The sequence below is a fragment of the Lissotriton helveticus genome, chromosome 6 (genome assembly GCF_964261635.1).
Source record: "Lissotriton helveticus chromosome 6, aLisHel1.1, whole genome shotgun sequence".
Lineage (NCBI taxonomy): Eukaryota > Metazoa > Chordata > Amphibia > Caudata > Salamandridae > Lissotriton > Lissotriton helveticus.
The window spans coordinates 2,119,649,926-2,119,662,108 of NC_136067.1; the positions used below are offsets into that span (position 1 = coordinate 2,119,649,926).

General features: G+C 44.6%; 1 protein-coding gene across 1 annotated transcript in view; it reads right to left on the reverse strand.

Moving 5' to 3' along the window:
* Positions 1-12,183, reverse strand: part of LOC144764094 (NACHT, LRR and PYD domains-containing protein 3-like) — a 96,142-nt gene that overhangs the window by 75,576 nt on the left and 8,383 nt on the right. Inside the window, exon 2 of the mRNA XM_078650259.1 lies at positions 3,849-4,019. Within this exon, the coding sequence (XP_078506385.1) occupies positions 3,849-4,019 (171 nt within the window). The remainder of the gene's footprint in view (positions 1-3,848; positions 4,020-12,183) is intronic.

Below are 12,183 nucleotides of genomic sequence, written 5' to 3' on the forward strand. Positions count from 1 at the left end.
CTTGAATCTATGTATGCAGATCTAATCGCATTGTCAAGACACAAATGATACTCATGTAAGCTTTGTTCGAATTAATGTCAAGGACCACCTTTTTTATATCATTTATACCCAGGTCCTTTGATTCTGTGGGTGATACCCCATTGATTTAATGGAAACTCACTAAGCCAGTTGGATTTGGTCTGGTCAAGTGCTAGCTTGAGTTGTAACCAGTCCTGTTGTTGAGGATAAGGTAATTGAAAACCTCCTCAACTTCATTTCTGAAGAAAGTCGCTAAGTTGCCATAAATCTGTTGAGAGGGGAGTGCTGTAGGAGAAACAGAGGGAGTAAAAGGGCCAAATACCATTTGGAACAACTCCCGGGATGAATTGGCAGCAGATCTGATTTTCTCCTTAATAAACGGATTTTCTCAAAAATTATCAAACTTCTATATTCCTGATTCAGTAATTTTATACTTCTGCTTTTCCTCTGGACATAGTTACTTCTCCAGATCCTTTCCTGGTGACGACAAGTGTTTTTTAATTCCCTTAATTTCTCAGAAAACCAGGGGCTGATGGGCACAATCAGCGATTGATGACTTTCTTAAGCGAGGACAATTTATTTGCTGCTTCTGGTATCCAGTTAAAATAACCGAAGCTGCAATGTCAGGTGCATCTGTGAGGGGAGTTTGGGAGAACTCAAGGTTCTTCATTAGGTCTGATCCAGTGACTTTGCTCCATAGCCTGACCAATTTATCCTGTTTGGTAGAATTAGGGACTACGGTCGTTTGATTACTACAAAAGCTACATGGAACCTCCATGCGGTCAGACCACATAACCAGAAGGATGCCAAGCAATTGCAACTCTAGGAGACTTGTAAAAAATAGCATCAAGCGCATGTCCCACAATATGAGTTGGGTCATGGGCCATTTGTTTCAGATTGAGGCACGTCAAATCGCCAATTAAAGTATTAGTGTCATCGTTACTGGAGTCATCTAAATGGAAGCTGAAATCTTCTAATAATGTGAAGTTGTCAAATTGGGCACTCCCCTCAAGGAAGTCCCTAAGAGCTTCTAAGACGTTATTCCTGGGCCCTTTGAGGTCTGTAGACCAGAAGGCAGTGAAGTTTAATTTGATTATTTTACAACTATAAGAGAGGGCTTTCCAATCAGTTCTAAACTCTAAAGAGTGTTTGTATATGAGGACTAGCCCTCCGCCTCCTTTACCTTCTCTTTCAAGTCGAGATCAGATATTCTGCCTGTAAAGCAGCACTAATGTCTATGACCGCAGACGTGTCAGCCCAGGTTTCTGTGAGAAACATAATACCGGGCTGTGAGATGCTGAATGGTCATATAGCTCATGGTTATATTTTATCATTAAACGAGCATTCATTAACATGCATTTTACTGTGCATGATAGTGCGGAAAAAGCAGTTTGTGGCTTTGGTCCCTGGGGCCACATCAGGGGATGGGGGCCATGCCACCCCCCCCTATAGTGTAATGGCCAGTGAATGGGGTCCCCCTCCCCTAATAAAAATGAATTAAAAAATAAAGGCTGGGCCCCAGGGGCTGAATTAGGCCCACAGATGGGGGCTGCACGGTCCCCCATCAAATAAAAATACATTAATAAAAGTCCAGGCCCCGGGGGATGGGGTCCCCAGGGCTGAAATCGGGCACGGTAGCCACGGGGACCCCCTCCCCATAGTAGAAAAATAAAAGCATGTACTTCCTTGAAGTCCAAATCAGCCCAGTGTGTTTTTTTCTGTAGTTCCACTTTGCAAAGTTATCTGTTGAAGACGCTTGTGCAAGAATCACATTCACAAAGTTACAGACACACAAGGTCACTGGAGACATTTCCTCTGTGTCTTTTATGAAGCTGTAGTGTTGGAGACGCACTACACATTTACCCCACGAGGTAGGACTTACTAATTAGCCAGTTGAAAGTATTCTACTTGGATAGAGGTCTTGCAAAAAACGGTCGACTCAATGTGGATAGATACGCAGGGCAAAACCAGTGAAGTTCATCAGTTATATTTATCTGAGCTAACTAAAACTTCACCTCCACAATGTACTGCTTAGGACCTCACATATTACATGACTCATGACATGGTCAGTGGCATCACTGAAGATATCACTTATGACATTTGAAATGACATCACTAATGATATCATCCACAGGAGCACTCACACGCCCACTCACATTCCTATACAAGTACTGACACAACCACGCCCTCATCCATAGAGCCACTCAAACACCCACTCACTCACCCATAAAGTACTCATACAGGCACTCACACCAACACTCACTCACCCATAAAGTACTCATACAACCAGTCACTTACCCATACAGCCACTCACAGAGCCCCACACTCACCCAAACAGCTGCTCACACACTCAATTATTCACTTATACATCCACTCACACACCCACTCACTTGCCCATACAGCCTCTCAACACAGCAGCTCACTCACCCATGCATGCACTCAAACACTTCCTCACACACCCACAAAACCACTTACATACCCATTCACAAATCCATACAAGCACTCACACATCTGCTCACTCGCCCATACATCCATTCACACAGACACTTTACAATACAACCACTCACACACCAAGTCACTGAACCAAACAGTCACTCAAACAGCTACACCCATGCTGGCACTCAGACACCCACTCGCATGGATACACACAGTTACACAGCCACTAACATAATATATGTACGAAACTGTATTACTCATTATTAGTATAGAAGGTGTTCTATTTTAACTTATGTAGTACCTTCGAATACATGTTTAATACTCACAAATGTTTAGAACGCGCGCCCTTCACTGGATGCCAGGGATGTTATAGTTAGGCTCTGATTTCACTCATACAGAACCAGGGATGTTATAGTTAGGCTCTGATTTCACGAGCCAGGGATGTTATAGTTAGGCTCTGATTTCACTCGTACAGTACCAGGGATGTTATAGTTAGGCTCTGATTTCACTCGTACAGAACCAGGGATGTTATAGTTAGGCTCTGATTTCACGAGCCAGGGATGTTATAGTTAGGCTCTGATTTCACTCGTACAGTACCAGGGATGTTATAGTTAGGCTCTGATTTCACTCATACAGAACCAGGGATGTTATAGTTAGGCTCTGATTTCACTCATACAGAACCAGGGATGTTATAGTTAGGCTCTGATTTCACTCATACAGAACCAGGGATGTTATAGTTAGGCTCTGATTTCACTCATACAGAACCAGGGATGTTATAGTTAGGCTCTGATTTCACTCATACAGAACCGGTGAAAATCAGCAGTTATAGTTACCTGAGCTTACTATAACTTACGTCCCCGCAATGCACTGCTTAAGACCTCACATATTACATCACTCGTGACATGGTTAGTGGCATCACTCATGACATCTCAAATGACATCACTGATGACATCATCAAGCGGGAGTGAGTGTTTTAAAGAGTTTATGGGAGTTAAACACGCATACTAACCTATTTCAAAAGTTACATTAGTATACTTGGTGCACTACTACTGAGTGATACTACTTCTAACATATATCATATGAGTGACTGTATGAATGTGTGCTTCCCCTAACTGCCCAAAGCAATTGGGTAGTTCACTAGTGATCTCATCACTTATAGCATCAGTAGTTATATCAATAACAATGTCACTGGTGGCATCACACACTGCATCACTAGTTATGTCATAAGCAATGTTACTGGTGCCATGACACACAGCATCACTATCTATATCATCAATGATGTCACTTGTGACATCACACATGTAACTGAGTGAAGCAGAGTTGGAGGAAAGTGACTGCAACTGGAAGGTGAGAGAAGCACAAAAAGGATGAAAGTACAAGTCCCTGATCACTTACCACAGCTTCTCAATCCTGCACTCTGGGTGCTTCAGTCCATGACACAACTGCATCAGCCCGGAGTCGCCCAACTCATTGCGGCTGAGGTTCAGCTCTAGGAGAGATGGGTTCCCACAGAGAGCTAAGGCGAGGTCTGCACAGCAGCCACTAGTGAGAGAGCAGTGGCACAAGCTGCAAATGACAAACAGAAAAACATGTGAGCAATCCTTAAGCAAAGCAAACATGGGTGAACCCAGGAGGTTTGACTTTTCAATGGAGTATGTACACCGAGGCACAAAGCACATGGCCACACATTCACACTAAAACATGGAACTGGCACACAGGCAGCACACCACCGAATCCCATTGGAACACAGCCCAGTAGACACACAGGCATCCATGCTCTGTGAATAGCAACATGCAGTCATCAAGCCGCATAGACCCATAGTCATAGCTAACCATGTGAAGCAGGATGCTCAGGGCGCTGTGCATCAGTGGGGCATAGGATGGTGAACCACTCGAAGAAAGGAGCCATGTGACCTAGGAGAGCCCTACATACGGGGCACAGGGTGGTGTGGTCCAAAGGAAACCTGGGTAATTCGTCTCAGAGTAGCACTGGATCCTGTGCATCAAGGAACACTGGGTGTGTTCATAAGAGGAACTGCTGTGCATCAGTGGAGGCCATGTTATTTATTAGAAGGACACTGGCAGATGAGTATCAGGGGATACTGATTGTGGTACATCAGAGGGACACAAGCTGCTGTGCATCAGGAGAGACTGAGTGTTATGCACCAGAGGGACACTCACTGCTGTTCATCAGGGGAGACTGAGTGTTATGCATCAGAGGGGCACTCACTGCTGGTCATCAGGGGAGGGCGAGTGTTATTCATTACAAGTACACTGGCGGTTGTGTATCAGGGTCCGCAGATTATTGTGTATCAGGGGAGACTGATCTTCTATATCTGAGGGACACAAGCTGCTGTGCATCAGGGAAGACTGAGAGGTATGCATCAGATGGACACGGTGTCATGTATTTTTCTAAAATACATAGGATCTGCGGGTTTGGTGGACAACATAAACGAAGGGATTGGTGTCTAGACTGATTCCGGACACCCCCACAGGATATGTCAGCCTATAGACCAGCTAGCTCACAGTACCACCATAAGCACCCTAACCTTACCAAGGAGTGAAAGGTTTCTGGCAAACACTGAACATGACAACCCTGACCCTTTGGGAACAGTACAGCACTTATCTCTAAGTCAATTGTGCTCACTACTTCTCAGAGAGGTACACGGAATAAATGTTGGGGATGTTTTCAATTAAAACTTATTGAACTAGTGTCATTCCAGTATACAACATGTTTACTGCGACGATCAATAGACAGAAGCTAACGTGAGAGATTAAAAGCACCAATAGGGTAAATAGAAGGTAGAATTCTACCATGGTGCTAAAACAGTGGATATATACAGGTATATAAACATGACAGTAATCAAGCATACTCCTACGATGCAAACCCTCCCTAAGTGTACCTAGTATGTATGTAGGTGTAAAGCCAAGGATCCCCTAGGAAAGAGCGAACCCTATTACCTGATGGGAGAGAATGAAGCACCCTGTCTTGGTCACGAGTTGGACACCCCGCGAGGGATGTCAGACCGCTGCGTGTTGAAGCTTCAGCATGCAGGGACCTCCGTGTCTTGGGTCATCGCAGAAGCCTCTCCTCTAGTTACCTAGAGAAGGCGCGGTTCTTTTATGCCACAAAGGTAGCCTCAGGGTTCCTACCACAATCAATATGTGGTGAGTATGAATATGTAAATGAGTCTAAATCAATAATTGCAACTATGTAAAGTAGCTCTCTCACCCCAGGATGAAGATAGCAATGACTTTTGTACAGAGTATGTTAATCCTGTTATGTACGTCCCGCGCAGGGGATTTTACTAAGAATCCTCATGTATAATAAATGAGGCTAGTTTCAAGGAAACCAATTGACATTTATTCAGCACATAACTCTGTAAAAGGTCAGTGCTAGAACAGTTACGCAGAGCAAAGTAGGACAAAGGGAGGTAAAAGGTCGCTTTGCTACTTAGGCCTAGGTTGGGAAACATAACAACTGGCTGTTGTGTATCTGAGGGGCTCGGTGTTGGACATCGGGGTGATAGAATGTTGTGCTTTAGGAGAGACTGACTATTGTATGTCAGAGGGACACTCGGTGCTGTGCATCAGGTGAGGACAAATGTTATTCATTAGAAGGACACTGGCGGTTGTGTATCAGGGAACCCAGACTATTGTCTATCAGGGGAGGCTGATGTTCTATATCAGACGGACACAAGCTGCTGTGTATCAGGGGAGACTGAGTGTTATGCACCAGAGGGGCACTGGCTGATGTGCATCAGGGGAGGCTGAGTGTTATGCACCAGAGGGGCACTCACTGCCGTTCAGTCCCTGCCGTTCATCAGAGGAGACTGAGTGCTATGCATCAGAGGGACACAAGCTGATGTGCATCAGGGGAGACTGAGACGTATGCATCAGAGGGACACTCACTCCTGTTCACCAGGGGAGGCTCAGTGTTATGCATCAGAGAGACACAGGCTGCTGTGCATCATGAGAGAGTCAGTGATATGCATCAGAGGGATATTGGCTGAGTGAGATTGAGTGTAAGGTATTGAAGAGACACTAGCTGCTGTGCTTCAGGGGAGGATGAGTGATATGCATTAGAGGGACACTGGCTGCAATGCATAGGAGACACTGAGTGTTTTGCATCAAAGGGACACTGGCTGCAATACATAGGAGACACTGACTGTTATGCATCGAAGGGACAATTGGTGCTGTGCATCATGAAAGGCTGGTTGTTATGCATCAGAGGGACACTGGCTGCTGTGCATCAGGAGAGACTGAGTGATATGCATCAGAGAGACACAGGTGGCTGTGCTTCAGGGAAGACTGAGTGTTATGCATCAAAGGGACACTGGCTGCTGTGCATTAGGAGAGACTGAGTGTTATGCACCAGAGGGGCACTCACTGCTGTTCATCAGGGGAGGATGAGTGTTATGCATTAGAGGGACACTGGCTGCAATGCATAGGACACACTGAGTGTTATGCTGGGACAATTGGTGCTGTGCATCACAAAAGGCTGGGTGTTATGCCTCAGAGGTACACTGGCTGCTGTGTATCAGGAGAGACTGAGTGTTATGCATCAGAGGGACACTCTCTGCTGTGCATCAGGGGAGACGGAGTGTTATGCATCAGAGGGACACTGGCTGCTGTGCATCAGGGGAGTCCGAGTGTTATGCATCAGAGAGACACAGGTGGCTGTGCATCAGGGGAGACTGAGTGCTATGCATCAGAGGGACACTCACTGCTGTTCATCAGGGGAGACTGAGTGTTATGCACCAAAGAGACACTCACTGCTGTTCATCAGGGGAGACTGAGTGCTATGCATCAGAGGGACACTCACTGCTGTTCATCAGGGGAGAATGAGTGCTATGCATCAGAGGGACACTCACTGCTGTTCATCAGGGGAGACTGAGTGCTATGCATCAGAGGGACACTCACTGCTGTTCATCAGGGGAGACTGAGTGCTATGCATCAGAGGGACACTCACTGCTGTTCATCAGGGGAGACTGAGTGTTATGCACCAAAGAGACACTCACTGCTGTTCATCAGGGGAGACTGAGTGCTATGCATCGGAGGGACACTCACTGCTGTTCATCAGGGGAGAATGAGTGCTATGCATCAGAGGGACACTCACTGCTGTTCATCAGGGGAGACTGAGTGTTATGCATCAAAGGGACACTCACTGCTGTTCATCAGGGGAGACTGAGTGTTATGCACCAAAGGGACACTCACTGCTGTTCATCAGGGGAGACTGAGTGCTATGCATCGGAGGGACACTCACTGCTGTTCATCAGGGGAGACTGAGTGCTATGCATCAGAGGGACACTGGCTGGTGAGCATCGGGAGACAGGGTGCTGTGCATTAAGTGAACATAGAAGCTTGGCAGCAGGAGGCACAGGATGATGAAGAACAGGAGAAACACATGCCTGTGTGTCATGTCATGTGCAACACCTCACCCAGCTGTGGTTTCTGCATGCTGAGATTGTAATGCCTACACAAGTCCCAGAATAGAAACTCTGCTGGCAACAGAGCCAGACATGGCTGAATATGTGACCCATGGCCGTCGCTGCTTGTCCACTGAGCACAGGAACTGACATGTGGTCAAAAAACAACATATAAATTCATCTCTATGATGGTGCAGAATTGACATGTTTTATCCATTCTTCAAGGTAGGCTCTGATTTTTATTGTTGTGTCCTGCATTCTGAACAAAACAGTGCTTTCTACCTACCAATTTCAAGTATTTTCTCTGACACCGCCATCTCACAAAGCAATAGACACTTTGAGCACTTCTAGATGAGAGTCCAAAACTGCACCTCACACGTGGGCACCACAAGCCAAAGGAGATTCAAACATGGCTGGAAGGCATCGTCTATTTAGGAGAAACCCTGTAACGACGTGCCCCACTAGGATGATCAACACAAGACAATCTAGTGGTAACGAGTGTGCGGGGGCACCTGAAGAGCTCCACAAGATCACTGAGGAGGCTAAAAAAGGTGCTTTCAACAGAAGCCACATTAGTGGATCCCAAAACAAGGTCAAAGAGGGTGGAGTGGGATTCATAGAGGTAAGAGTACCACATATGCCGGGTGCATGAAATAGGTAGTGCTACATCGTGGAGGCAGAAAATTGATATGCAGTCTTGATCATGCATACGACTGAGGAGAATTTGAGCTAAATGTTGTGGGAAGTCAAAAGCCCAAATGTAGCAGCCGAGGGAAGGCAGCATCATCAGTAATGAGCCTTCTGCCTGGCAGGAAGGGTATAAGCTAGAGAAGGGTTGTAATATTTATAATCCTCTAAATACAATAATAACTGGATTTCCTCTTTCACTGTGATATTCGCCAGAAAGAATCGCCACAGCCTGGCATCTTGCTAGGTTAGATAGAGATACAAGAATAGGAGGTGTTGGTGCATCGATAATTTGGGAGGCACCAAATGAATGAAAATATTTCTGAGAGGTACAATGTCTAAAATTGTTTCAAGACAATATATAATTTGTGATTTGGAACAATGCATAATATGGGACTTGTGATGTCTTCAAATGTAAAGGAAGTACAGAGAAAGGACAATAAAAATAATTCACACTCAGGCGGGTCCCTACGAGATATGCCCAAAGTATGACCGCCTACGACCGGGCGGACTAGCAGGAAGGATCTGAGAGAACTTCAAGAGGATTCGGACAAATGGGATGATGTTAAAATGATCAGGGAAACCAGTGAAATCTGTCAGTTATTCCACTGAGAGCTCACCAACTATTGTACCATGTTAGAAAAATGGAGATTAACTTTAGATCTATTTTAATTTTGCTTTGTTGTAAATTATCTTTTTTGCCAAATAAAAATACCAATAATACATCCACAGTGGACTGCGCGAACCAGCCACCGACCCGCCATTCACAGCTCTAGTGGAGTCTCTAACCTCAGTTGAAAAAACTACATTGGCGACTAATGCAACTTGCTTAAAGGAGATGGATGCCTGGTGCATCAGTCAGTTTATAGTTCTATCCCAGGGCCCAAGACTTAGAGGACACATCCCAGGCTGCACTCTGAGATCCGCTAGCCAATGCTAGACCTGCTGAATCTACATTAGCTGGTGTCCAGAATTGGGATCCGTCTTTTTTCGGTCCTAGTTCCTGTCATGATTTATGCGCTGCAATTTCTCTCGTTTGGAATGTGGAGAATTGCCGTGATTGAGGTTTAAGGCAAACAACAGCAGTTGGCAGCGTGTCAGCCACCATTTCAGCTGCCCTGGGGACTCGCTTATTAAAGATACTTATCTTTCACGCTTTGTGTGCAAGAAATTTGTATGCGGCATACACTGCATTTGTGGCGACGAGTGGACAACTCCCCAACCATGGATCCAGGCAATAGAGATGATGGAGTTGTAGTCCATTTATTGCCTACAGGAGTGTTTCAGGGTTTGGTGCTGTGCATTTCAGGAGCTGTATTTTTGACAATAGTGTTTTGGAAGCTGTAGTTTTACAATTACGACTGGTGTTATTGGAACAGCTTTTAACACCACCAAGGAGTGACATCTGGAAACATCACCGCAAGGGCGGAATGGAGCCACTTTAAGGCTCACTTATTGTTGTTAAGACGAGTATGTGACACCACACCCTCCTTAATCGGGAAGCATTGCAATGTCAGGAAGCATGCGTTCTTATGGCAACGCATACATAACATTACAACTACGCCCTCTTTGTTTGGCATACAACATGTGTTAAGGTGACACACTATCTGTTCGTTATTGTGTGTGTTACGGTGATGCGTAGACATGATGGGAATTTACTTTATGTATACACTTCAGCGTGTCTACCTGCAGTGTGTCTACGGTGATGCGTACACCAGTATGTAACTCATTGGCACTTGCACCACTATTGTAAGTACTTTTATTCCTAATTGAGTGATTATTGATCTTCCTGGACTCTCACACCATACCACAGTGATGCGCACACCTTATAAAGTTTATTCTGTCAATAGTCTACGAAGCATGGTATTTGGTTTTTTGGCAGTGTTGCGTTGTGGTAACTATTTTGGGGAAAATTCCATTCGTACATTTGGTGTCAACTTGTACGTCTGGCGAGCATCCCAGACTGTGAAATTGTGACAGTGGGACAATGTATTGGGAGTGTTTGACATTGGTGATGACGTTATTTATTTTGATTTGTTATTTCTTGTCAAATTTTGCATAATTTGTCTGTTCTCCTATTATTTTTGCTGAGTCCTGGAGATCCTATAACTCCATGGTAGGAATGGATTGATGGTTTTAAACCATATATGTTGACCACTAACAATCAAAGGATGGCTGATGAGAGGAAACAAGCTGCTTTCTAGCAAGTGGTGCTCTAGTCTTCCAAGGAGGAGACTATTTAAACACCTATTGGAGTGTGGGCATGCAAAAGACAAGCCCATCTGCACCAGTCAGCGTCCGGAATACGACATGCAACAGGACCCCTGGTTGCTCTCTTTCTTACTTAAAGGAGCAGCTGCTCCCTCTTAACACCTTAGGTAAGCTCACAACATAGAACTATTTACACCCAGAGATTAACCAAAAATGCTATCACTGCAGTGCAGGCAGCGCCCTCGTTAGGTTGTTTGCTGATCAATGTCAGATCAATAGTTAAACATAAATATAAGCTTTTTGAATTGGCAGAGTCTTGTACTCCCCAGTTAGTTGTCTTAAACTTAAACATGGCTAGAGGAAGCTACTGGTCCTGATCTGGTCTCAGCTCTGCATACAGGCTATGCTCTCAGCGGACTCGACAGAGCGGGTAAACGCGGGTGGGTTAGTGATAATACACCATGATTCGATGGGAGTGACATGTGAACGGACTGCCCTGCCGGATTGTGAGACTCTCTCCTTTAGATGTAATCTCACAGAGAGCCTCACTTGTCATGGATTAATGACTTACACACCCCCAGACCTAAGGCTAAGTTTCTTGATGGACAACGTAATAATATTGATATTAGCGTTCAAAATCCAAATTTTACTAGGTTGGAGGATTTTCATTTAGAGGATTTTAATGATAATGATTCAGAACAGCTTACAACATTGTGGAACTCTTTTGTGTTGGAGCAGAAGGTGCAAGTTGAAACGCACTCTGGAGGCCATATTTTAGTTGGCATTTCGTTTATTGAAAGATTTAAATTGAAAGGTGGACGTCATACTACCCATACTCTGGTCAGGTTACAGGGCAGTTCAGTTTAGTATTAATATTCCTACCCCCAAACATCCTGCTGACACTCTTAGAAGAACCTATACATACGATTAATATGGGAGAATTGTCTGAGAGTTTGATATCAATAGAGCCTGACTTTACTAATTATCTCAACGTGGCAGCTACACGGTATTGTGATTGGTCAAGTAAGGCAGTACACAAACATGTCTCGATATCAAAATTAGATCTTTTAGACAAAAGCCATCTGCCCCCTGGTTCTCTTCTGCCCTTAGATCTATGAAACAAAAATGCCATAGACTGGAGGAAGCCTGGAGATAGAATTACAATGAGAAGGGCAAAAGCAGATATAGAGATGCAATCTGCAAATATAAAAAACTTCTACTGGCCAAAAAAACACATTTTATTATGATAAAATTAAATCAGCCACTAATTCGTCAAAAAAACTTTTCAAAGTAGCTCAATCTCTTTTAAGCTATAGACCGTCTTCCAGCTTTCACCCTTGCCATGCGTTCTGTGATAAACCAGCTGAATTTTTTCGAAACAAAGTGGAATCAGTATACAGGGAG